We start from the raw sequence: 27,006 nt of genomic DNA on the forward strand, positions 1-27,006 counted from the left end.
GCCGGATTAGGGGCTTCCATCCCGGCTTCCTCTTTTCAACGCTTTTTTGGGGGGCGTGCGTGGATGGGGGAGGTAGGTGCCCTTTCTCTCTCCAAAGCCAGAGGGGGAGACGGGGAGCAGGCTGGCGCTACGGCCGATGCCCGGGAAGGACTCCCGGAGACGCCTCCCGGCCTGCGCGCTCCGCGCTCCGCGCTGCGCAAAGCCTGTCCCGCAGCAAGGGCCGCTGCGCTCCGGCTGGCGGTGGGTCTTACGTGCGCGCCGAGTGTCCTGGCGCGGCTGCCTGGTTCGCCGCGTCCCTGCGGGGCGGGGAAGAGCGGCCGCAGCAGCAGGAGGAGGAGGAGCTGAGCGCAGCGCCAAGGCGGAAGGCACGTCCGCAAGCCGGAGCCGAGGAAGCCGGGCGAGTGCGCACATTGCCCCCTGGCTCCGCGCTGCCCACACGGACCGGCAGCAGCTCTCCGGGTATCTGGAGGGGTCTCCCAAGCCCCACCTGGAAATGCCGGCGGGGACTGGACGCGGAGAGCTTTTAAAAAACTTCGACCGTGGACAGACAGCCTGCCTCGTCTACCTGACCGGGCTGTTTCGAGGGTACAATACATACTCCCTTGAGCCCCCTGAAAGGGAGGCGCAGTGTAAGAGTCACTCCCTGTCATCGCCAACCAAAGGAAGACCAGGTGACCGGCATATGGGATGCAGTGCGCAGTCCCGGCTGCCTCGCCCCAAAAGTATATTGCAGAGTTGGAAAAGGGCAGGCGAGGCGAGGGAGCGACTCCCCATGTAGAAAGGCGGCAGCGTCGGGGGCTTTTCAGCTTAGAGAAAAGGCGAGTAGAGGCGGCAGGATAGAAATTTATGACAAGGTGAAAGTGGAGAGAGAAAGTTCTCTCCCCCCTCCTAACCCTGGAACTTGTGGATGATGATAATAATAATAATAATAATAATAATAATAATAATAATTTTTATTTATACCCCGCACTCCCCTGCCAAGGCCTGGCTCAGGCCGGCAATAATAAAAACAAGTTGAATGATTACAACTTAAAAACAAAATTAAAATACAACAATAGAATACTGAAACATTAAAATATTAAAATGTAGCCTCATCACAGGAGGAGAAAGGAAAAAGAAAGAGGGGGAGGGAATCAAATTGGCTCCAAGCCAAAGGCCAGGTGGAACAACTCTGTCTTACAGGCCCTGCGGAAAGAAATCAGATCCTGCAGGGCCCTGGTCTCATGAGGCAGAGCGTTCCACCAGGCCGGAGCCAGTGTTGAGAAGGCCCTGGCTCTGGTTGAGGCTAATCTAACTTCCTTAGGGCCCGGGACCTCTAGGGTGTTGCTATATATGGATGGTAAGGTCCTCCGGGGGCATATCGGGAGAAGCGGTCCCGTAGGTACGAGGGTCCTAGGCCGTGAAGGGCTTTAAAGGTCAAAACCAGCACCTTAAATCTGACCCTGTACTCCACCGGGAGCCAGTGCAGCTGGAAAAGCACTGGGTGAATATGCTCCCATGGCAGAGACCCCGTGAGGAGCCTCGCTGCAGCATTCTGCACCCGCTGGAGTTTCTGGGACAGCTTCAAGGGCAGCCCCGCGTAGAGCAAATTACAGTAGTCAAGCCTGGAGCTGACCGTCGCATGGATCACTGTGGCCAGGTCAGGGCAGGAAAGGTAAGGGACCAACTGTTTGACGCAGCGAAGGTGGAAAAATGTCACCTTGGCTGTTGCTGTAACCTGCGCCTCCATGGAGAGGGAGGCGTCAAGGATTACACCCAAACTCTTAACGGAAGGCAATGGCACTAATTGGGCCCCCGCAAGAGTATGGAGTTGGCCCCCCAACCCCATGTCATCCCAATCCAGCCATAGGACCTCTGTCTTCGAACGATTTAGTTTCAATTGGCTCCCACAAAACCATCCAGCCACAGCTTCCAAGCATCTGGTCAGTGTGTTTGGGGCCGAGTTGGTATGGCCATCCATCAGCAGACAGAGCTGCGTGTCATCAGCATATTGGTGACAACCCAGCCCAAAGCTCCGGATAATCTGGGCAAGGGACAACCAGGGAAGATTTGGGAGTGATGAGAGAAGTCCTTCTGCATTGTCTCACTAGGGAATTGGCTTCCACAAGAGACTCAGGGGTTGCCACCAGCTTGGATGGCTTAAAAAGAGGGTTGCAGAAATCCATGGAGGAAAAGGCTGTGGAATCCTGGATGGCTGCTGGCCCCCAGGGCTCGCTTCTGCCTCCGCGGCCAGAGGAGGAAACCGCAGAAAGAGAGAGGACTCTTGGCCTCGGGTCCCGCCGGCAGGATTCTCACAGGCAGCTGGTTGTTGGGATGGGAACAGAATGCTGCACCATTGGCCTGATCCAGCCAGGCTCTTCTTACGTTCTTAAGTTATAGGGGGGAAATCATCCTCCGTCTGAGACCCTGGACAGCTGCTTCCAGGCAGAACTGACAATATTGGGCTAGATCCGGGCGGCCAAGACTTTATTGCACAGACTGAGGACTGCCTTCGTCCCGACGGTTGAGTGCCAGCAGTCAGCACGGCCACCCACACTCTTGCACGCCCCCCCCCCCCAGTGCAGGCCTGGCAAGGTAGTTTCCTCGTGGGTTGTGGTCCTTGCGAATTGGCAGAGGGTGGGGTTGCCATTAGTCATGCCATGGCTATAGAGGGGACTCCGCCCCCAGAGGCAAAGTAGTTCTTGAGTACAAAATACCCGTATTTTTTGCACCATAACACTCACTTTTTTCCTCCTAGAAAGTAAGGGGAAATGTCTGTGCGTGTTATGGAGGGAATGCCTATGGGTGGCATGCCTTCAGATTTTCCTCCTCTAAAAACTACGTGCGTGTTATGGTCGGGTGCGTGTTATAGAGCGAAAAATACAGTAGATCCTGGGGGCCAAAAGCAGAGCGGAGGGCGACCCCCCGCTTTGCTTGGGGTGCCTGATTGGCCAGGCGCTGGGATCAAGGGGCCGCTGCATCCATCTCCTGCTGCCCTGCCAGCGCCGAGCCCAGCTGCTTTGTGAGGCTGGGGTCTGATCTGAATGATATTTGAAAGTCCACCCCGAGGTGGGGCCCTTCTGTCTGGCCCAGAAGGGTTTAGCCTTAGGTCACATCCACACCGTACATGGAATGAACATTTATACCACTTTAAGAGCGATGGCTTACTCCCCACCCCACCCCCAAATCCTGGGGTCTGAGTCTGTAGTTTGGGTCCCCTAATATTATTCTGGAGAAGTCATGACTCCTATAGCGCTGCAAGAGTGCTATGTATGTACGGCGTGGAGGATGTGACCTTCGGTTCCCATTCGGATGCTCCGCCCTAGGTACCCAAATGTCTCTGGCCGGCGGCGGCCTCGCTTGTGAAACCTTCCCATCGCACGCCCGTTTCCCATTGATCCGCTACGTTGCAGAGAACAGCCAGCAGAGGCGGCGGCAGCAAAGCAAGCCGGCCTGCCGGGTTCATCTAAGGTAAGGCGAGGGGCGGTCCTGTTGCAGAGGAGGAGCCTGCGAGGCGAGCAAATCTCTCGCAGGCTGGCTGATGAATGCGACCGTGCTGGGTGCGTGTGTGTACTTCTTGGCAGGGAGACAAGAGCGGGGAGGGGAGGGGAGAGGACCGCAGTGCGTAACCCCCGGATGGTGGATGGATGCGCCCCGCCTGTGGGGTGGGAGGCTGGGGGGAGCTTCCTTCCTGCCTGCGCTGCCCAGCCTCGCCTAGTAACAGTGCCCCCCCCGTCGCCCCCTCCCAGGCACTGCCTTGCTCACTCACCTCCCTCCTCCTTCTCCTGTGACAATTCATCAACCTCCCAGCATTTCACAGAGGAAAAGAGAGCCAAGCAGTTCTGCTTGTAACAGAAGGAGATAAGGAGAGGCCAAAGGAACATCTCGATCAGCGCCTTGTTCTCCCTGAGGCCAGCCAGATGCCCCACGTGCGAAGCTGGCAAGCGGGACCCGAGAGTGCAAGAGAGCTCCCTTCCCTCGCGATTCCAAGCCACGGGCATCCAGAGGTATCTCTGTAGCCACCGAGAGCGTTATTCACTATCGATTTGCCTAATTCTCTTCTACAGTAAAGCCATCCAAGTTGGTGGTGTTCACTACTCTCCGTGGGAGCAAACTGCAGAGTTTAACTATGCACAGGGTGAAGAAGAACTTTCTGGTGGCCTGTCCTGAACTGGCCCCCTGGTCAGTTCTGTGACCGCTGTCCTGGGGCACAATTATTTAGGGTACGCCAAGGTGCATCTGCAGCACAAAACTGGGCACCTTCATCTGCCCCGGCTGCAACAAAACGTCTCTCCCACGTCGGTCTCTGCAGCCCCAGCAGGAGCTGCAACCTTCCCACAAAGGCACATTCCTTCATTTCCTCCTGAAACAACAAGACTCACTGAGGTAGAGAGAGAGCGACACACCACCTCCCGTTTGCCCTTCCCTGTCCTTCCTATAAAGTTTGCCCCCATATACCACCAATTCTCTCCATTCCTCCATGTTTCTGTTATGCCCACTATAGCCATGTTGTCCTCTAATCCCAAACACTCTAGACAGGTGCTCAGCTAAAAGTTTATGCTTTGTGTTGAGTACTATATAAAACAAGGTAAAAGCTTGTTAATGTGTTTTTTAAAGTTTTGAAAAAACTTTAGCCCAAGAGGCTAAACTGTCCCGACCCTTTCAAACTCCTGCTTTCTGGCATTTGAGCCGCGCACCCTGGTATGACTGGCTGCACACAGTCACAGCTGGGAAAAGCTAGCCAGGCATATAAATTTAGCGCCACGAAGTGAAGGTGTTTTGGCTTACTAAGTCTCAAGCTAACAGGCAAGTTCAGCAGCAGGCAAAGCTGGGGCTGACTCTTCTGCCCCTCTGCCCATTGACAGAATAAACCCCAAGCTTCCACATTAAATAAGCCAATAAAAGCCAGCCAGGGTGTGGGGTGTTTTCCAGTGTCTTGCTCATTTTGCCACATGTATGACAACTGCCTATAAATTGTGGGCCTGTGCTCGGATCCTCACCCTGATCCAGGAGCCAGGCCAGCTCACCTTTCCCCCACCTTGCAAAAGGTCCTCTCTCTGTCTGTTGTGCATTCTGTTCATGATGGCTGCATAAACACAGTGGGATGTGGCCAATCGTAGTCATACTCTGACACATTGGAATTAATGGACACGACTTAGGGCCATTCATTCCAATGGGCTGCTCTGAGCTAAAGAATCCTAGTAACTGTTGTTTACCCCTCACAGAGCTACAATCCCCAGCATGCCTAACATGTCACAGTTACCAGAATTCTTTGGGTGAAAGCAACGTGTTTTAAATGTATGGTGTGTGCACAGCCTGACTGCATGGGAGCTGCAACAAAGTGTTGCAGTATAGCATCACCAGTTCAGGGCTACAGCTTTGCAGCCATGACCTCTTCTATCCCATTCGGTTCCCATTTCCCCCATTTTCATCCTCCCTCACAATTTAAGAAGGATGTTGACAAGCTTGAAGATGTGCAGAGGAGGAGGACCAAGAGGAACAAAGGTCTGGAAGCCAAGCCTGAAGAGGAGTGGTTGAAGAAGAAGCCTGGGGAATAGAAGACTGAGAGGAGATATGATGGCCGCCTTCTTCTTCTTCTAAATTTTATTTATACTTTTCAGATATACATATACATTTCACTGATTGTGCAATAATTTTAACATTTTAAAACTTGACTTCCTTCCTTCTATTTCTGCAGTTCCTTAAATTTATTTTTAATATCTTCTGCATATCCAGATTAACTTACTCATTCATTTATCTTCTTTAAATAGATACACTTATACACCTGCAGGTTATTACAATAATCCTGCCAGTGTTTTTATCTGTTTACAATTTATCTGTAAATATTCAATAAATCTGAGAAGAGAAGACTCCCTGGAAAAGACCCTGATGTTGGGAAAGATGGAGGGCACAAGAAGAAGGGGACAACTTAGGACGAGATGGCTGGACAGTGTTCTCAAAGATACCAGCATGAATTTGACCAAACTGCGGGAGGCAGTGGAAGACAGGAGTGCCTGGTGTGCTCTGGTCCAGGGGGTCACGAAGAGGCGGACACGACTAAATGACTAAACAACATTCAATAAACCATTTCTGTTCTTTTATAAAAAGTTTATTATGTTGTTTTCTTATTCTTCCAGGAAGTTCCTCCATTTCTACATATTCCATAAGTCCCCTCCAACTCTACAATTCTATGATTCTATGAAACTTAGCATTCTGTGATCTCTGAATATGTTCAGTCCTCAGTGGGCCATTGGAAGGGGGATGCCTTCTTAGGTTTTTACCCTATATCCCTCCTCCCTGCCTCTTTTTGTATTTTTTGTATTTATGTAATCTTTGGTTTTCCAGAGCATGATGCTACCCCCTGCGGTTTCTCTGATGCCCTATTTTGGCTACAATCCGATCAGCACTTACCAGCTAAATTTGCTGTTAGAAGGAATGATATTTTAAAGCTGTCTGGGCAGGAATCTGAATTAGAAATTGTGATACAGTATCTAGAAAACAGTGGAGCATTTCAGAATATCAGAGTATACTGTAACTCAGGGAATTGAACTTCAAGTCGATGGGCCCCAAGGCAGCCCTGCAGCCCTTTTCCTCTGGCTCTGAAAACTCTCCCTCTGCCACACCCATCACTTGCCCTGATCTGCTCCCCACGTGCTTTTGCCTGGCTGGAACATGCCCTTTCAAGTCTGATAATGCCTTTGGCCTGTCCGCATGAAGAGGGTTGTGTGAGTGTGCTTAGAAGCTAGCCTATGGTACCTACAGGTAGAAACTGTTAGTTGCTCCGCCCACTTTTGCCTCTTGCCCCGCCCCCACCTCTAGAAGCATAGCTGTCAACGTTTTCCCCTTTTTAAAGGGAAATTCCCTTATTCCAAATAGGATTCCTCGCAAGAAAAGGGAAAAGTTGACAGCTATGTCTAGATGGCTGCCCAGAAGGGAATGTTGCCCTCAGGCTGGGAAAGGCTTCTTGCCCCTGCGGCAAGTGATCTTAGAGCGGCCAAAGAAAGCACCTTCAAGGGAAACCTCTGAATCACAATTTATCAGGAAATTCAGTTTTTCACCTGTACTTGACTTTAGATAACGTATTTTTACAACGCTACGTATGTTACCTAGCTTACCAATTCTAGGATGTGTGCATGTGCCAGTTTACGTTGATGGCCACTGTCCTTCTTGCATTTCACTTCCCTCTGACCTCACGCCTGGGCAGTTCCTGGCCATGCCTAGAAGTGAGCATCGTTGCCGGCTTTTGCTGTATCATAAATGTGCTGAAGCCTTCATTTGCCATAAGACTCTTTGAGGTTATATGGAAAAGGCTGTGATGGTGGGGAAGGCAAGTCCAGCCAACGGCAGTTTGCAGAGTCCCCTAGGGAGGCGGGTGGGTTGTCTATTGCATCCTGGGAATTGTAGCCCTGCCTGGGAAGGGACAACTCTCAGCACAGACTGCCGTTCCCAGGATTTTTTTGGGTTTGAAGTGGTGCCTTAAATGCATGATGCGGATGTGGCCTTATTAGGCACTCATTTTTTAATAAAATGAAAGCAGGGGACCTGAGGATTATGTCTGATGGCGAGTAGGGCTCCCCCACCCCCACCCCACAACAACCCACCAGCATTTCAAACAAAGGATCCTCGATCTCGCATCAGATCTGGACAGAGAGCAGCACAATCGCCCGGATAAACCGGGACACCGCCAGGGGAAGCTTCTTGGAGCAGCTTCCCTTGGCTGACGACGTAGCCGCGCAGTGCAGCGGGCGCGCCGCCGGCTCCCTTCTATATATAACCTGCGCGCGCGGCTCCAGCCGGCGGCTTCCCTCTCCCTTTCCGGGCCCGCGGGGCTCCCCTTCCCTTGGCTGGAGGGTCGTCCCGGGGCGCCAGCGGGGCCCTTGCGGCGTCTTGCCCGCCCGCCATTCCCCACCTGTTCGGCGCTGGCTCCTCGGGGCCCCCCAGCACCAGCCCGTCGAGCCTGGCCGCTCTTCCACCCCGGGGCGGCTGTGGCAGGATTGCAGGGGCTGGGCTGGATCGCCCTCGGAGTCCCTTCTCGCGCCACAGTTCTATGGGATCGGCGGATTTCGGGCGCCCAGCTTCTGCACAGGATGCCGTCGCTCGCTGAGGCCCCTCCCCCTTGCAGAGGTTCAGCGGAAAGTGCCCCACCTTCGGCGCTGGGGGGCCGGGGTGAGATGCTGCTGCTCTTCGCTTTGCCCTCTTCCAGCAAGTGGCTCCTTCAGAGCAGAGGCAGGTTGAGGGGAGAGCTTGGGGGGGGGCACGACTCTTATTTAGGATGGAGTGAGAGAAGCAGGGAGAGGGTGAATGTTGGCGTCACACGGGGCAGCGTTGAAATCTGAGCCCCCAGGGTCGGCCCCTGTTCAGAGCCCTGGCCAAGCTTCCCTAACCTGGTGCCCTGCAGCGCTTCTGGACTGCAAGGCCCATCAGTCGAGAAGAAGCGATTTTGGTCCTTACTGCCCAACTGGGTGTCTAGTGAGCTTCGCAGGATGCTGTAGGGGCAGGAGCAGCGGAGTTGCTCATGATTTGGGGCAGGTGACAGGTGTCAACTACAGCTACAGCCCTATGGACATGTATGCACTAGTAAATTTCACCAAATCCAGTGGCCATTTGCAGGGCCGGCAAGGTGAGGCAACTGCCTCGGGTGGCAGGATCCACAGGGGTGGCAGATCCCCATGTAGATCTTTACCCGCCTCCTTTGTTCTTGATATAGATCTTCACTCACCCCTTTTCTCCTGACCATTAACTTCTGAACAAACAGGCACCAGATTAGGCTGCAGGTGGCAGGAACTGTGTAGCTTCTATACCTAACCTGGAGCTCTTTGCTCTGTGAAATGTCACTTTTTTGTGAAAAGGGCAATATGGATTTTCTGCCCCCCCCCCCCAGTTGCTAAGAGCCAAGGCAAGAAGAAAAGGAAGGTGCAGGCAGGTAGAAACTAAGGGATAGTGTGGCAATGCTTTTTTGCTGCAATTGGTGAAGCTTAGAAGCTATCGCAGACATTGCTCCTGTGGGAGAGGGAGGGCCGCTGGGAAAGAAGGAGATAGAGTCACAGAATGGTAGAGTTGGAAGTGACCCTGAGGATTATCTAGTCCAACCCCCTGCAATTCAGCTGCCCCATATGAGGATTGAACCTGCAACCCTGGTATCATCAGCACATGCTCTAATCGACTGAGCTATCCAGTGGTGGGGAGGAGCTATAGGAGCAGGTGTAGAGGCATTTTTCAGTCCAAGGGCCACAATCACTTCTGAGAAACCTTTTGGGGGCCACATGCCAGCGGTGGGCAGGACTAGAGGCAAAAGTGGGAGGAGCTACACATGTGAATTTTACCTTTGTACAGCAGGCTAGTTTCTATGCAAACACATCCATCCTCTATCCGGCAAGCAAAAGGTGTGGTCAAAGTTCAAAGGCCCGTTTCAGGCAGGCAAAAGCACATCAAGTCTGGCAAGGGGCTTAGAAGGTTGCACTCAGCCCCCAAGACAGATGTTCCCCACCCCTCCTATAGAAGGCAAGTGACCATAAAAAGATAATTTTAAAAAGAAAGTCTAGGGGAATGGTGAGGGCATGGGGAAGGAAGAGAGGTACTGATAAATGTGGATCTGCAGAGATGAAGTAGTACTAAAATCCACAAACTGATTTGAAATAAAGCAAATATTTGGGTTTTAGGCCTCCCTTGGACTGATAAGTCGTCAGAAAGAGCCCAAGTAGAATGTGGGGAATGTAGCTAAAGCTTTTGACTAGGGGAAGCAAGCTAGGGATAGCTGGGGATGAGATGGGGCAGAGAGAGAAGCAGGGAGAAGAGCAAGGCTGCCATAAGCGGTTCTGCAGGCAGATGAGGAGGCAGTGTTGGCACTGGGGAGCCCTCACTGGAGCTACGTGCAGCACACCCTGTTCAAACCATCCCTAATAGCCTCTTTTACAAGTACTGAAGCGGCACAGCCCACCCCACTCCTGTTTTGTAAATAAATCAATAAGATCCTCTTGCAGCAGGAAACCAAAACTGTCTGAAAAACCTTTGCCTCTGCAATACACCTCTTGGCACCTGGGCAAACCAGACCTCCCCCTACCTGAGCAGGCGGATATCAAGAGCAGTAATGCTACACTGGTCAGAACAAACTGCTGCTCAGGAGCAGTGGAGCAAAGCAATTTTACATTCTCGATATCGTGTTCTTAAAGGGAAGCCCTTATTTAGACTGCAAAGCATCTTACTTCCCTTATTTCAAAATGTGGCTAAGGTGCCCCGGCTGTTTGTGGGCCACCAGCTCATTCCAAGTGCAGCCCTGAGCGTCTGCTCCAAAGTCCAGTCCTGGCAGCACCACTGCAAACTGGCCTCTTGCAGCTACTATTGTCACTGCAGACTCTGAAAACAAACCCCAAAATACCAAACCCCATTTCAAATTCCAGTCAAGATTATGCAAATCAATGAACTGTACTATCATGGGTTGAAATGCACAAACATGTACAAGCAGAGAGGCTCCACACTCAACTTGGTATTCTTGCAAGACTTGGAATCTTTATTGGAAAGTAGTACAATGTCAGGAATGGGTAATCAAGTTGTCTGTCTTCCACATGGAACAAAAATATTATAAGGTGATTCTGCACCAAGACCCAAACTGCCAGAGTTGAGCAGTACAGTGGTACCTCTAGTTGCAAACGGGATCCGTTCCGGAGCGGTGCGCCTGCGCACACACAGGTCACGATTCGCTGCTTCTGCGCATGTGTGTGACGTCATTTGGCGCGTGTGCGCATGTGCGAGTGGCAAAACCCGGAAGTAACCCTTTCCGGTACTTCCGGGTCGCCGCGGGATGCAACCTGAAAAAACGTATCATGAAGCAAACATAACACAAGGTATGACCTGTACTGCATTTAATATCTTGCATGTTTTGTTCTGCAAGTATACTATTTTTAATGAATTATTCTGGCACTGCTGTATTGGGAAGCCAAGTGACCGTTGAAGGCCAGCTGAAAGCCACCCCTTTGAACCTGTGGTTGCACCAAGCATTGTCCCCCCACTTAAATAACCTACTTGACACCATACAAGCTAGAAGCCTGCTCTTAAAAATAGCAGAAAGCAAGATACACCAGAAGCCTAATTTCACTTTGCATTTTTGTGTTCCTTCCTGCAGAATACACTTGCAATGGGATGTAAGTATAAGGAGATAGCACTGCACGACCATGGCAGATCTGTGAGCAGCACATCACATATACTATCAAGAGATAACAAAATACTTAATACAAAATATCAAAATACTTAATAAAAAGCATCTGCCCTGCTGAAATATTCTATGGCGTTAGCAATATCAGTATTAACAAGGGTGTCCCACCTGGCCTTAAAGTGGCACTGTGCCAAGTCAATGGTCCACAAGATCCATGACTTGATTGTGGATGGAGGACTTGACCTGGCATGTGTAATGGAGACTTGGTTGGATGAGGCGGATGAGCCTGTTCTTGCCACTGCTTGTCTGCCAGCCTTCTCTTACACACAGCAACCCAGGTCATGTGGGCGGGGAGGGGGGTTACAGTGATGTTTAGAAAGACAATGTTTTCTGAGTGCTTTTTGTGGAAGCTGGGCCACAGGGGCAGTACCAGATTCCTTTTGGTGTACCGACCTCCCCGCTGCACCAAGGATTCCCTGCCTGAACTGCTTCAAGTCATGGAGGATGTTCTCCTGGAGACACCTAGTTTGGTTGTCCTGAAGGGATTTTAACATCCATGCTTACAAGGGGCCTCTTGGGACTTCATGGAAAACATGGCCTCCATGGGGCTATCCCTGAATAAGCCATGGACATGCCTTAGATCTGGTGTTCACCACTGTGGATGTGAGTGATCTGACACTAAGTTCCAGCATAACAAAAAAAGTACCATTGTCAGATCATTTCCTGGTGCATCTAGACTTCTCTGCAACCCTTCCCCTCCGCAGGGAGGTGGGACCGATTTGGATGGTCCGCCCCCGCCACTTAATGGATCCAGATGGTTTCCAGAGGGTGGTAGCAGATGTCTTATCCCATGCTGATGGCCTTTTAGCTGACACCCTGGTGGCCCCCTGGAATGCAGAGTTAACCACGATTATCCCCTGTTTGGCTCCAAAGCACCCTCTCCGATTACAAGGAGCTCAGATGGTTCCCTGGTATTCCCCAGGACAGAGGGCGATGAAATAATTGCTGAGACGGCTAGAGTGGTGGAAAACTTAGTTCAAATCGGACTGAACATGGGTTGAAGCTCAATATCGAGCCTACCAAGTGGTGATGGCAACAGTGAAGATGTTCTTCACCACCTCCATTGCACTTGCAAAAAACAGTTCCAGGAGACTTTTTCAGGTGGTTCGTAGTTTAACAGAACCACGTTCACGATCCGGGTCCAGTAAGGACACCAAGATCTCCTGCTGTGTTAGCAGGGTCAGGGTGGGAGAGTGCCAGCACTCTGTCCAGTTGCATGGGATCAGTTTCAACCTGTTACTTCCAAGGATGTGGACAGGCTGCTTGGGCAAGTGAAACCAACCACCTGTCTCCTTGATTCTTGCCCATCCTGGCTCATAAAAGCAAGCCAGGCAAGGCTGGGCAATGGGCTCCGTGGGGTGGTGAACGTGAGGGAGTCTTCCCAGACCCACTTAAAGAAACAGTTATTAAATCACTTTTTAAAAAACCATCTTTGGACCCGGACACTAAGGCCAGTTATCGCCCTGTCTCAAATCTTCCATTCCTGGGCAAGGTGATTGAGTGGGTGGTTGCGGAACAGCTCCAGGCACACCTGAAGGGTGCTGCCTACTTGAACCCCTTCCAGTCAGTTTTCAGGCCCCATCACAGGATTGAAACCGCCATGGCCACACCGGTTGATTATCTCCGGCAGGCTAGGGACAAAGGTGAAAGCTGTTTCCTAGTTCGGCTGGATCTCTCAGCGGCCTTTGATACCATCGACCATGACCTCCTTCTGGACTGTCTAGAGGAGCTGGGAGCACTGTTATACAGTGGTTCTGCTCCTTCCTCCTGGGCTCTCACTTGTGGGGTGCCTCAGGGTTCTGTCCTCTTCCGCATACTTTTTAACATTTATATGAAACTGCTGGGAGAGATCATTAGGGGGTCTGGGCTAAGCATTCACCAGTATGCAGATGATACCCAGCTCTACCTCATTTAAATCGGAACCAGTGAAGGCAGTGAACGTCCTGTGTGGGTATCTGGAGGCGATTGGGAGATGGATGGCAGTCAACAAATTGAGATTGAACCTCGACAAGACAGTACTGTTTCTGGGTGACAGGGGACAGGGAGGTGTGGGGCATTTCCTGGTCCTGAAAGGGGTAACTGTGCTCCTGAAGGACCAGGTGCACAGACTGGGAATTATTTTGGACTCACAGCTATCCATGGAGGTGCAGGTCAATTCTATGTCCATCTGGTACGCCAGCTGAAACCCTGCTTGTGCCATGTCTCACCAGAGTGGTACATGCCTGGCTATCTCCCACTTAAGACTACTGCAATGCACGCTACATGGGGTTACCTTTGAAGGTGACTCAGAAACTACAACTAAACCAGAATGCGGTAGCTAGACTGGTGACTGGGAGCTGCCATAGGAACCATATTGCTGTTGTTTAGTCGTTTATTCGTGTCCGACTCTTCATGACCCCATGGACCAGAGCACGCCAGGCTCTCCTGTATTCCACTGCCTCCCGCAGTTTGGTCAAACTCATGCTGGTAGCTTCGAGAACACTGTCCAACCATCTTGTCCTCTGTCGTCCCCTTCTCCTTGTGCCCTCCATCTTTCCCAACATCAGGGTCTTTTACACTGGTCCTAAAAGATCTAAATTGGCTCCCAGTATGTTTCTAAGCACAATTCAGTGTTGGTGCTGACTTTTAAAGCCCAAAATGGCTTTGGCCCTGTATACCTGAAGGAGCGTCTCCACCACCACCATTTAGCCTGAGGTCCAGCTCCGAGAGCCTTCTGGCGGTTCCCTCACTGCGAGAAGCAAGGTTACAGGGAACCAGGCAGAGGGCCTCCTCGGTAGTGGAGCCTGTCCTGTGGAACACCCTCCCATCAGATGTCAAGGAAACAAACTATCTGACTTTTTGAAGACATCTGAAGGCAACCCTGTATTGGGAAGTTTTTTTTATGTCTAATGTTTTACTGTGTCTGATGTTTTAATTTGCTGGAAGCTGCCCAGAGTGGCTGGGGCAATCCAGTCAGATGGGCAGGGTACAAACTTTCAAATTGTGATTGAGCTAGTTTATAACATTTCTCCTGGAGATTGGTGCCAGATTCTTTCAGAAGCAGCATTCCACATGGCATATTTTGAACAATGCACCTCCTATCTCCATGGTTATTTTAAGAGTTTTAAAAGGTTTTTCTAGTCATTTTGGCCTATAATCATAGATGGTTTACAAAATTAGTTTCAGCCAACAAGTTGGAAACTCCACTTTTGCACATTGTGAGAAGCTTGTGCAGATCTCCCAGTTGTAGGCTTTCTTCCAGTAGGAGCCAACTAACAGTTAAGAGGCTACGTACTCCAGAAGGGTGGATTTTTGGGTTTAAATCCAAGCTCAGGGAGAGAATCACAAGCCTCCGTTCTATGGCTCTAAAGTGCTGTGAAACTGTCATCACACACACAACACACTACTCTCTCTTGGAGTGGCCAGATTACGATAATAAAAAGTAACACCTTCTTTCTTTGGATGAATATTTTAATATTTGTATCATTTTAGTGAACATATGTATATGTTGTATTTTGTTCTTGAAAATTGCTCCAGGGTGCCTCTGGATGTGTGTAGTGATATACAAATAAAACAGCCTAGCATTCACAGACAGCAGTTGGCAAAAGATGGCAACCATATAGGAGTTCAAGCTTCTCCCTTGCCCTCCCTGCCCCACTCCAGGAATTCATCTTCAGTCCCTGAGAGCCACCAGGATTTATAGAATCTTGCTTCTTGTTTGGTATACTTCCCTACTTGGATATTTTCCACTCATTCAAACAGGCAACGCTTTGCCACAGGCCCATCAACTCATGACAGATCTAACATAGCTCCAGGGTAATAAATGATTAATTTTCAATTGCATCACAAAAATACATGATTTCTCACTACATAAAAAACCCAGAGACAGAGGTACATGTTCATTCACTTTTCCGCATACTTTTATTTGTTACAAACATACATTTTTTTAAATATAGACTGTAAAACTCCATTTGCAAAAACCTGTTATGGTAAGGAGTGCTCAACTAGCATGAGGAGTTCTTTATGTCGTTTGGACTGTTTGTTGTTGTTTTGCTAGTCAGCTAGTGGTAAATCCAGGACCTGCCTTTGTTTGACAGCAGCCTGTAGTGTCTGGCTGCATCTGCATTGCTCTTTAAAAGCAGTCCTGCCAGCCCCCCTCCCCAAAAGGGAAATCAGAATCTCAGCTTCAGCCAACAGGCAGCAAGACCAAGAGGCAGCTCTTTGCCCTGGGACTGTAAATACTTTCCAGCGCTCTGCTTAATGGGTGAGAAAGGAATATTTCTGAATGGGTGCTGCACTTTTAAAACATCTCTGTATGCTTGAAACTGCACCACGCAGCTTTTTGTGTTTGTTTTGCCAGTTAAAGTGCATTTAATTTTTTTTATATAAAAAAATAAACAAGAGGAATAAACTTTATTCTTTAATTAAGGTACTTAAAAGTGAACTTTTTGGTCTCTCAGCAGATATTCCTGAAATCAGATCTATTTTACTACAAATTAACTTCTAGCATTTATATAATATATTTATAGAGGGGGAGTTTTTTTAAATATATAGATATATATAGAGATAGATATAAAATTAGAGCTACTTTTGCATTTACTATCTAGCAGAGAAACATGTTTTTATAAATACATACACATGTACACAGACATTTCTTTCTATGTATACAATGTACAAACGTGTATATTTACATATGGGCTGATTACATCCATATATGATCAATTATCACTTACACAAGGTTTTCTCAACTTTATACCAAATTAAAATATTTGCTCACTACTGAAATTGTACATTCAGCCCAGCAAAACCTCCACTTCCCAAGGGCAAGGATTCTGCACCCCCTGCCCTTTCTTTCTAATCCTGCATATCACTTTTGACAAATCTGTTAGCATCAAATTGAGCAACAGATACTGTAGTACAGTGGTGCCCCGCAAGACGAATGCCTCGCAATACAAAAAACTCGCTAGACGAAAGTTTTTTCTGTTCGCGATTTGCCTCGCAAGACGAATTTCCCCTATGGGCTTGCTTCGTAAGACGAAAACGTCTCGCGACTTTTTTTCTTTGACTAAAAACAAAGACATGTTTTGTTTATAAAGTTAATTTATTTTCCCTTAAATTTTTGAACTGCTCTTTACAGTATGTGTGACTTTAAAGAGCAGTTAATAAACTGTTGTTGTACCAAATTTGGCTTTGTTTGGACTTTTTTTGACCATAGGAACGCATTAATTGATTTTCAATGCATTCCTATGGGATTTCGTGCTTCGCAAGACGAAAAATTCGCTAGATGACAAAAATTGCGGAACGAATTAATTTCGTCTTGCGGGGCACCACTGTATCTGTAGTAAGCAATACCTCTAACTGGAAGAGGCAGCTGACTGCTGCACCCTCTGCTGGAAAAGGACTTTGGCGGCTACGCCAGCAAGCACAGCAGCGGGGGCACTATCCATTCATTTCAATGGAAGACCTGTGCTTGCAAAATCTACCTGCAGTGCAAAGGTTAATTCAATGAGGCAAGGAGAAAGAGCAAGAGACTTGGAAACCAGATTATGAGTGTTTGTTCCACCAGTCTTGGCAAAACATGGAAGACTACCAGCACCAACTGGTAACATAACATGGGGGAAAATAAGCTACCTACAGTACAGGCTGCAATTGCTCAACATTTGCTTGACTTTCAAACATATCAGCTCCTCAGAGAACCTGCTTCACATAGGGTTTTGCCTGCCTTGAGCATCTGCTGCAACCTGTGCACTGCAGAAGATTCTACAGTATGTTCAAATATGGGCACTGATCAGACCTCTCACCAAGAAAGGTTATGTTCCAAAATGCCCTAACCTTCCTGTGCAGCTGGACATTGAGACAGCGGACAGTCTTCTCACTGAGGAACTTGATAGGCTTCTGAGGAACCACAGCATTCTTAGTAGCATGAAAATCACTGAATGCAGCTTCAGCAATCTAGACTGTTTAAGACATTTCCTCTTAATAATTGGCCAGCAAGGATGATGTGAAAGTGCTGGAGGGAAAGGTAACATGGAGAGCTGCTCAGATTATTACCCAATGTTATTATTGGGCCAATGACCTGCCTTCTCCTAATGGGCCCCTCTCTACAAATGTTGGTAAGGTTAAAATATTCACAGCACATGTAAGCTAGGAGATAACTGGCTAACTCGCTTATCATGGTTCTTTACATTTGAGCATGCCTGTGTCAACAGCTCCAATTCTGAAGAGGGGCAGTGTGAAGAAACAAGAAGATTAAGCTATATTTTTGTAAATCCCACATGCATTCAAATATGGGATTTTCTAACCAGATGGGCCTTTCAACACAAAAAAAGCAGGGCAGGAAATTAAACATATTGTCTTGGAAACTTGCCTGGGTTAAAATGGTGCACAGTGACTGCTGTTTTAAATTATGTCCTCTGCAAGTCTTAAAGACAGTTTACCTTGGCTACACAAAGCAGTGATAGGCCAGGAGTGGGGGAAGCAGCAGTACGCTTTCCTGTACATTTACAATAGCTTTGACAAACTTGTACTTCTTTGCTGTGGGCCGCTTACTTTGTATGTATGTGTATATGTACCTATACACACACACACAGTACATTACGAGATTAAGGCTACATAGCAGCTTATTACAAAATGGCTTTGACAAAGCACACTTAACCTTCCCTTCACGGAATTTAAGAGACAAAATTGTGTTGGTATTTCTATATTTCTAGTAGACACTGAAACCTTGAGCTCTCCCCCACTCTTCCCCTTGTCAGATTAAAAAAAAGAGGAGCTGGAGTGAGAAGGCTAGCAAAATAAAATTCATGGTAATTATTAATTAGAAATCAGTTAGTAAACATCCTGGAACATTCTTCTTTCCTTAGGTGAGCATTTTTGGCAAGTTAATGATTCTCATGCTCAAAAAATTGGGCGATGGTAGAACAGTTATTCTCTAAAGACTCTGGGAACAGTCCCATAGACTTTAGTTGTGCTGCTCTGAAGTCTACAACTTAGTTCTCCTCTGTCAAATTAGATACGAGCAAATTTACACAACTGGCCTTAATTATACTTCTGCAAGTTGAATATGAGAGGCTGGGACCCAAAGAAACACTTTCACTGTGCCCAATAGAATAGTACACAGCCAGTGAAATTTTGGGCTGTTCACATCTGAAGAGATCCCCCATGCTACTAACTGCTTTTGAAGCTCCTCCTTAAGAACCACAAGACCAACCCCACCTCAAGCAGACCCAGCTAGCAAATCAGTTCTTTAGAGCCCAGCGACTGTGCTATTGCTTACTCCCTACAACTATGCAAAATACCTGTTGTTTGTGTGACTAGACCATAATGTTGGGATTTTATTTTATTAAAAAGGAAAATTTTACTCCACCATATACTACACCAACCTCATTATATTAAGATGAAGTTAGTCTAACACCACTGCAGATTAACTGTCACTCTACAGGTAGGAGAGGTAGCAGCTCATGGCCACATTCACAGGTTTGAATGTCTGCTTCCAATAGTAAACTTCTCTGGAACCTTACACGAAACAGCTGTTATGCTTCAGCCACGTGCTTTCCTCTCACAATACCTCAATAAAGCAATCTGTCAGTCAATTCTTTTTAACTCTTCCTCTGTTGGCTAAAAACTACAAAGTGCAAAAGATGAGGTTCCTGAGAACCTGCAAGAGGGAGGAAGAAATCTTTTTTACTACAACCAGTCTTTCCTTACCTTAGCCAAACTCCATCAACCTAATAAATCAAATCCAAGTATGCAATTTTAAGAAGTAAACACCACCTGACAATTAAGATGATCTGGCTAATGCTCAAGCACAACAAATTGCTACAGTAATTTTGCTGACACTGAATTACCATAAGCACCATTGCTGGACAAGAGGCAAGCTTTCTAAATACCTCTAGCACACCTGGAATCAGACTATCAAGAACATGGGGGAAGGAAGCTACCATGAAGAGTATGTATTTACATTGCAAATTCATGAGTGAACAAATAATCAAGAAATACATAATAAGAGACCTGCCACTACCAGTTTGGCATTCAGAAAGCATTTTAAGGTTTGAGCTGCAGAAGACTGGTCTGAGTGCAATAGCTCAAAGCATATAGGTCTAAACTGGTTTAATCATCATTCCCTCTCAGTGAGAGTCTACAAATCTCCCAGCACTCTCATCAAACTAATGTTTCTTTGAGGAAAGTCTTTATATTCTTCTGGTATAAAATGATTCAGATTTGTAGCATAGGTAAGCTCTAAGCTAAGGGTTCTGCTGGGTAATATTAAATTGCCTACACAATGTTTCCAGAAATAATTTTGAATAATGCATATTAAAAGTATCAGGGTCCATTAAGTTTTAAATATTTAGCCTCAAGTAGATTGGTAATCCCAATTACACTATCCCTTTAAAAAACTAAATTTGTTTCATAGCAAACATACTTCAATACATTTACCATTTTACCAAAGGAAGCATATCAACAACATGTTTACCAAGAACTACATAGTATTAGAATAATTTTGAAGCCAAAAAGTGCCACTTTTAAAGGGAAAAACTAAGTTTTCCTCCCTTCCACTAAGTTAAGAGTCAAGGCCACAAGTTTATTTATTTTTAAATAATAACTGAATATCTGCTGAGAGATTAAATTGTGCATCAGATAAAGTACCATAATCTTTCTGTTAAAACATTGAGATGTCCATGCATGTTTATGCACTGAACAGTTTTCCACCAAAATCACAAAACTGCTGCCCTCACAAGTGAAAAGTAGCCTGAGTTAGTCACTTTTCCAATGTCCCCTTTAATGATAGGAACAGATCACTAATCATCCTCAGCTATTCCAATACCTGAAGCGTGCAGTCAATGATGGGACCACTCAATATGAGGGCTTATTGTAACCTGCATCTTGTGCCCATTATCCTGAAAATTGTAAGCCAGGGCATGATAAGAATGTGTGTTTTTGGGGAGAGAAACTGAAGCAGAAGCTTGAATCTTAATTTATTTCTAAAAAGATCTGTGGTTGCAGAGCGGATTCCAGGGTAAGCAACAGTGACTGCTTTTTATTTGAGGAAAAAAGAAAAAGCATTCACCGTTAGGTCTGCAACCGCTCTGCAGCAGACAGCTATGGAAAGAAGAACAAGAACCCGTAACTAGATGTGAGCTAAAGATACGGGTGTTTATACCTGTTTGCCTCAAATATTTACAGTTTTTGGTGCTATACAAGATTTACATTTTGTTTTGTACAGCAGATGCGTCACTCCAAGGACAGTAGAAGTCTAGAAACGTTGGATATGCAGAAACTCCACAGGGAGGTTTGCCCATTTCCCCCTCACACAGAACCGGCATTTTTAAGACAACAGTGTGATCCACAAGCCACATAACTCAACATACCTGAACGTGTGACAGCTAAACTCCAGTAAATTTATGGAATTAAGCTATTTTAAGCACAGATATGCCAGACGGCAGCTTGTAAACTGCACTGAGGTTACTGTCAATGTTGCTGCAGAAAAATTCAAAGATACAATTTAACTGCAGCACCAAGAATGGGGAAGCCTTTACCCAAATTGACATTTAAGCACAATATAAACAGGAATAACAAGATCATTCATCTGAGATGTAACCCAGGCAGTACATTTTCCCCAACATGGCTGAATATCCCTATCACATGAACAGAAGCTACTCTGAACAGGGACAAGTCTGCCTACTTAGAATTTGCAGAGACCAATTGTTGAGACAAAACTACTAGGCTTAGAGAGCAGTGTGATTTTTCTTTTAAAGGCGCAGTTTGTACAAAGTGCACACATGTGTGCAAGGGTGTGTGTGTGAGAGATTTCTAACAGTTATCCCTACACCAAATAGGATTCATCTTTCATTAGAGGCCAATCAATGCTTCCAAATGACCCTTAAACAATACAGAATTTGCAATCTCCACTATTTCAATCACAGAAGTCCCAAATTTTACAACAGGGAGGCGAGGTTCAAAGCTCTACAGATGCCAGGCAAGCCCCCTTCCCCCATTCTCAGAGTTCTATGGATTTTCCTCCGTAAACCCCTGCACCTAACAAGGGCTTGTGCCACCAGACTAATTTTCCTATAGCATGAGGCTTGGCCGCTAACCTGCTATGGTGAGATAACCTCAGTATTACTCAAAACATTTAAAATCTTACCATTTAAACTTAAGCTGGACACAAGCATGCCCAGTATATTCACTGAGACTCTCCTACTGACACACTGCATTGTCACCACCTACATACCTTGGAGGGTCATGTGTCAATCTGTGTACCCAATATACAATGCTTTAAGTGGTCTAATGACTACAGAAGATTTTTTTCTGGTTGCCAAAACAACACCATATATGGCAGCATTCTTGGCATACAACTGATATATGCTTCTGTCTACTTCCACATACTTCCTAGACAGCTAATTATAGCATATGTAGCCACTGGCCAGGGACAGTCAAACCCTGTCACTACCACGTAATACAAAGGTAAGACTAGTTACTGCAATTCAGCCAAAAAAAAAAAAAAATTCTCCTGAAAAGGAGAGGTACTGCATTTTAATTGGCTCACAGCAGCTGAGCAACAAAAGGGAAAAAAACCCCAATTACCACTGAAGCAACAAAACATTGTTGGTCTATACAAGTATTGTACATTGGTTTAAAATGAGTGAAGAGTTACAGCAATATACACCAAGCATCTGCAGCCTCAATTTTCATTGCTGCCTAGAGCTCTAATTAGTTAAGTAGAGTTTTCTGCAATCCTAGAGGGCTGTGGTATCCCAGTTAACCTGCTGAAACTTTTGTTGGTGAAAGTTGTTCTCCGGAGCAAAGAACTACATACATTTGAACAAAAATACATAGGTAGATACAGCAGAACATTATTGAAAACAGCTGCCTTGGAGAGTACAAAATACAGTACAAGTATACAGATGTAGTTAAAACATCAAGGAATACTATTGCTCCCATTACAAGTCAGGAAACAAGTTCTTTGCGACGGAGAAAAATGGAAAGAAAGATTTCTTCAAAAATACAATAAAAATATCTACTGTGGACACTGGGAATAAAGAAATATCTTTGAAAATAAACAATTATATGTGTGGCCGAACATCTTGTGGTAAACTATTCTGACATTATTTGCAGATCTTTATAATAGCTATAGTAAAACCAATTATTTTTTTAAAAGAAAATTCCTGCACATTTCCCCACTACAGTGACAACCGTGTGAAGAAATGCCTTTTATGTCTCCTTGCTTTCTAATAAATACAAAACAAAGATAGTATAGATAAGAGTAATACCAAAATAAGGTAATAAGGGTATGCAATAAATTAAGAAGGCAGCTCAAATAAAGGACAGGCATGCACAATTAAAAAAGATTGTAGAGGAAGGTTTACCTGCCTCTCTTAAGATGTTGCACAAATAATACCTGAAACTTTGTAGTGAACAGTACACTTCCATTCAATTCAAAGTTGCCAGTATAGAATGTATCTAAAAACACTTTTGGAGGGAATAGGTCTGACTTCATTTGTTTTAAAAAAATATCATTTTAGATTAAGAATCCATTCAAAATATAGATGAGGCAATTATTTGGGTGGAGACACCCAACTTTGTTTGGAAAGGACAGCTGGATAAATTGGCAGTAGCCAGTCTATAATAAAATGTGAAGATGGTAAAACGCTGCTAGGGATCGTTCAGTCACAGATCTTTTGTGGGGTTGTTTCTGCTCCTTTTTAGTGATGGATATCAAGCTCCAACTGGACATGCATTGCTCTGAACAATCCATCCCATTAATTCATTCTTGCCAACTCTGCTGTTAACATAATGTGAGGTACTGAGAAAATGGATAGTTCTCTTTTTGTTAAAAAAAATCTTGTTAAAAGAATAACTGATGCTAGACTTCTGGACCTGAGGTTCTTGGTGTCTGTGTTCATGTCCACTAGTTTGCACGATGGGAGAAGCCTTCCGTTTTCCTACATGGTTCTTTTCACAGACCTGTAGCCACACAGTTCCTTTGCCAAATTATGATTTCAAGATTTTGCTTTTTAAAAACCCAGCTACAGATTTCACTTCTTTGACCAGATCATCTTTTGAAGTCAGCAGAAAGACAGCTCCAGTTTCCGCCTCGTATTAAAGCCATTTGCTTTCACCTTATTTGGAGAGAAGGGGAAGAACTTTAGCGAGCAGCGACCAGTCCACTCTGCATGCCTTGTGCTTTATGCCTGTTTTTCTTTAATCTACCTGTTTGTAACCCCCATTAAAAAAAGAAAAATGAAATACCATTTAAGATCTTTAGAACCTGACAGCTTTAAAGTAATTCACTTATCAATTCCAGTTCAGGCACCTGGAGCTTAGCAATTTGCACCCCCAAAATAAAACAAAGAATTCTGCAAGGGGGGGGGGAGAAAGACAACAATGGACATTGGTCCAGATACAGGCTCCCCCACCAAATTACCTTTCTGAAAGGGTATTTTGAATTGGTTGCTTCTTTCCCCTGCCCACCTGCTATGTCCCCTTCCCCGACCCATTTAAATCCCCATTTTCTGCTGGTCTAAATCCATGATTGATCTCTATGACTTTCCCCATTGGGATCTGCACCCCCCTCAAAATAAGCCCCATGCCCCCACTGATTTGGACAGCGGTGGTAGCTTCTCCCCTTCCTTCAAACAATGCTCAGTGGCCTTTTATTCTCCAGAATGCTGGTTTCAAGAGTAGAGGGGCACCATCTCAGAAACGCAAGAGTGAAGGGTCTGGGTGGAAGTGAAAGAGAGAGTCAAGATCCAAGTAACAATTCTCCCTCCCTTCCTCCCCAATAAAACATCTCAGCCATTCGGTAGAGGAGGAGCCTTGGAAGGCAGGACAGATTTAAATGGCAGAGATCCCCTTCTCTCCGCCATGGGCTAAGGTTGAGGTTAACTGAGGCCACAAAGATTCCTCTCTGCAGGGGAGGCAATGATGTCGGTGAAGCCCAACAGATGCTGTATCCCTGGGGAAAATAAAGGGGTCGCAGAGATAGAGATCAGGAGGGCGCTCCAGAAGTGGTGCAGGTCAGGGGGGTATGCAGGTCATCTCGAAGCTCGCTCTCTCCCATGACAGAAGGATGCGTGTGAGGTGGGGAGGAAGCGTGGGGCCAGGTTTCCTGCCCTGCTCCACCTAGTCCCCTGCTCCATGGCAACCTCCCGGCCGGCGCGGAGAAGGGGGTTGTCAGAAGCAAGGGGGCGACGGGGAGGAGGCGGCCGGGAGGAGGAGGGTGGGGAGGGGGGGGGGAAGAGGCTCAGTCGTCGTCTACATCGTCTCCGTCGGAATCGTCGCCGGCTCCGCTGCCGCTCCCCGGCCCGGCCGGCCCGGCTCGTCGGTCGTACAGCTTGTCCCGCTGGCGCTCCTGGATGTCTCGCATCTCGTCGGCGTAGCGGCAGAAGGCGCCGCCGAACTTGGCCCAGGCCTTGTAGGGCACCGTGATGGCGTTGCGGTAGGAAGGCTTCACCTCGCTGACGCGCAGGAAGACGCCGTACTTGTTGCAGCCCACGTCGAAGAAGAAGCGCTTCGAGTCCACCGTGATGGAGGTGCCTTCGGGGAGCTCGCCGTACAGGCCGCCCCCGCCCCCGCCGGGCCCCCCCCCGCCGCCGCCCAGCTCGTCCTCGTCGGCGCCGTAGTCGTCGATCAGCTTGGCCAGCGCGTCGCGGAACTCGATCAGGCCCTGCGCCGGCAGCGCGATGGTCTGGCCGCTCTGCAGGCCCGGCGGGCCCCCGGGGAAGCCCGGCCCTCCGCCGCCGCCGCCCCCGCCGCCCGGCCCGCGGTTGATGGTCTGGCGGATGCGCAGGAAGCGGCCGCGCTGGTTCTCCTTCAGGTCCAGGTAGTACTTGCGGTTCTCGCGCACCAGGAACTCGCTCTTGAGGGCCCGCCGGGGCCCCGCGCCGCCGCCGCCGCCGTCCTCCCCGCCGGGCGAGGCCTGTGCCAGCTGCTCGGGGCTGCTGGGCCCCAGCTGCGCGTAGTGCTCGATGAAGTCGCCCAGGTAGTCCCGGAACTCGGCGGCCACCGCCATGGAGAGCGTGAGGCGGCTCTTGGAGCCCCCCGCGCCCACCTCCGCGATCTTCAGGAAGCGGCCCTTGGCGTTCTGCTTCACGTCCAGGTAGAAGCGCTTGTTCTGGATGTCCAGGCGCTTCGAGGCCAGCTCCTGCGTCTCCTGCTCCGGGCCGGGGCCCCCGCCGCGGTGTCCCTGGAAGCCGCCGCCGCCGCCTCCTCCTCCGCCGCCGCCACTGCCGCTCCCGCTGCCCCCTCGCTCGCTCCCGCTGTCGCCATCCGCCATCTTCTCCTTCCTCGGGTTCCTTCTGCCGCCGTCAGGCCCAGCCTGCCTTCCGCCCGTCCGGCTCTCCGCCGCCGCCTTCTCCTCCTCCGCACACGCACACGCGCGCACACACACTCGCGCAGGCGCGCGCCCTCCTCGCCCGCTCGCTCTCTGCCTCTCTCTCCCTCTCTCTCCCTCACACGCACTTCGCTCCCTCAGGCCGCCTCCCCTTCCGCCGCCGCCTCCCGCCCCGCCCGCAGCGCCAATGCCCACTTCCGGGGACGCGCGGACGGACGGAGGCCAGGGAGGACCCACAACCGGAAGTCAGCGGCGTTCCACGCTAAGCCCCGCCTCCCCCGAAGAAACCAGCGGGAGGGAGAGAAGGAGCGCGAAGCTTTTTCCGCCGCCTCTGGCGCCTGCGCACTCCCTCTCGCCTGCCCCCCCCCGCGACCAGGGCCAGGCACAGCGGGCGGCCCGTGAAGAGACCCCTCGCCGCCCCCTCGCAGGCCAAAAGGCTTCTCTCCTAAGAAGCGCAAGACCCCCTTTTTGTGGCCGGGGGGGGGGGGACAGAAAAGGCGGGACTTGCACGTAAGCATGTGCAGAGTTCCCTGCACTCTGGAGTCCGGCTCTCATAAAACATTGGGGGGGGGGGGACAGTTGAGCCCCAGCCTGCACAACCAGTCACAAGATGTGGCGCACGCGCACCAGTAGAGCGGCAAAGCCCCTCAAGGGGGGGGCACCGATGATCCTGCGCTCTGGCACTCGATCCCGGTGTCCCGTTGCGCCAGAAGCGGTTTAGTCCTGCTGGCCAGATGACCCGGAAAGCTGGACAACCGCCGGCTCCCTCAGCCTAGAAAGCGAGATGAGCGCCTGAACCCCAGAGTCGCCTTGGACTGGACTTAACCATCCAGGGGTCCTTTACCTTTACGCTTCAAATATTTTATGGGGGGCAAAGGGACCTCGGCCCCTAGCAGGTGGCTCCTGCGCTCTCAGCTAAATCAGAGAATGGCAGAGTTGGAAGGGTAAAGGTACCCCTGCCCGTATGGGCCAGTCTTGACAGACTCTAGGGTTGTGCGCTCATCTCACTCTAGAGGCCGGGAGCCAGCGCTATCCGCAGACACTTCCGGGTCACGTGGCCAGCGTGACAAAGCTGCATCTGGTGAGCCAGCATAGCACACGGAATGCCGTTTACCTTCCCGCTGGTAAGCGGTCCCTATTTATCTACTTGCACCCGAGGGTGTTTTCAAACTGCTAGGTTGGCAGGCGCTGGGACCGAACAACGGGAGCGCACCCCGCCGCGGGGATTTGAACCGCCGACCTTTCAATCGGCAAGTCCTAGGCGCTGAGGCTTTTACCCACAGCGTCACCCGCGTCCCAAGTTGGAAGGGACCACCTTTTAAATAAAACACAGAGGCAAGGAAATTCGTGCAAGTCCAACATTCAGGAGGGACCTGGCATTTATTTCAGCTGAACCACCGCTTAGAGGAGAATCAGAACAAAGGTTTTATAGGCACAGTGCAAAAAGAGTCATTAAACATCAAACATTCTACATACATGGAGATGAGATAGGAAGAGACGGGGCTCC

At 48.6% G+C, this 27,006-nt stretch overlaps 1 protein-coding gene and 1 long non-coding RNA gene across 3 annotated transcripts in view; one reads left to right on the top strand and one right to left on the bottom strand.

Moving 5' to 3' along the window:
- The window catches only part of LOC309536508, a 118,086-nt gene that overhangs the window by 25,830 nt on the left and 65,250 nt on the right, over positions 1–27,006 (top strand). The window lies entirely within an intron of this gene.
- On the bottom strand, positions 20,131–25,695 carry PURB (purine rich element binding protein B). The gene has a single exon (XM_082229586.1). It carries the CDS (start codon positions 25,440–25,442, stop codon positions 24,411–24,413), a length of 1,032 nt encoding a protein of 343 aa, XP_082085712.1. The 5' UTR covers positions 25,443–25,695; the 3' UTR covers positions 20,131–24,410.

This window comes from Podarcis vaucheri, assembly GCF_965113315.1.
Source record: "Podarcis vaucheri genome assembly, chromosome: 7".
In the NCBI taxonomy this organism is placed as follows: Eukaryota; Metazoa; Chordata; class Lepidosauria; order Squamata; family Lacertidae; genus Podarcis; species Podarcis vaucheri.

Bases quoted from the DNA above. Each gene is read 5' to 3' on its own strand.
- PURB (XM_082229586.1), bottom strand. From the start codon at position 25,442: ATGGCGGATGGCGACAGCGGGAGCGAGCGAGGGGGCAGCGGGAGCGGC.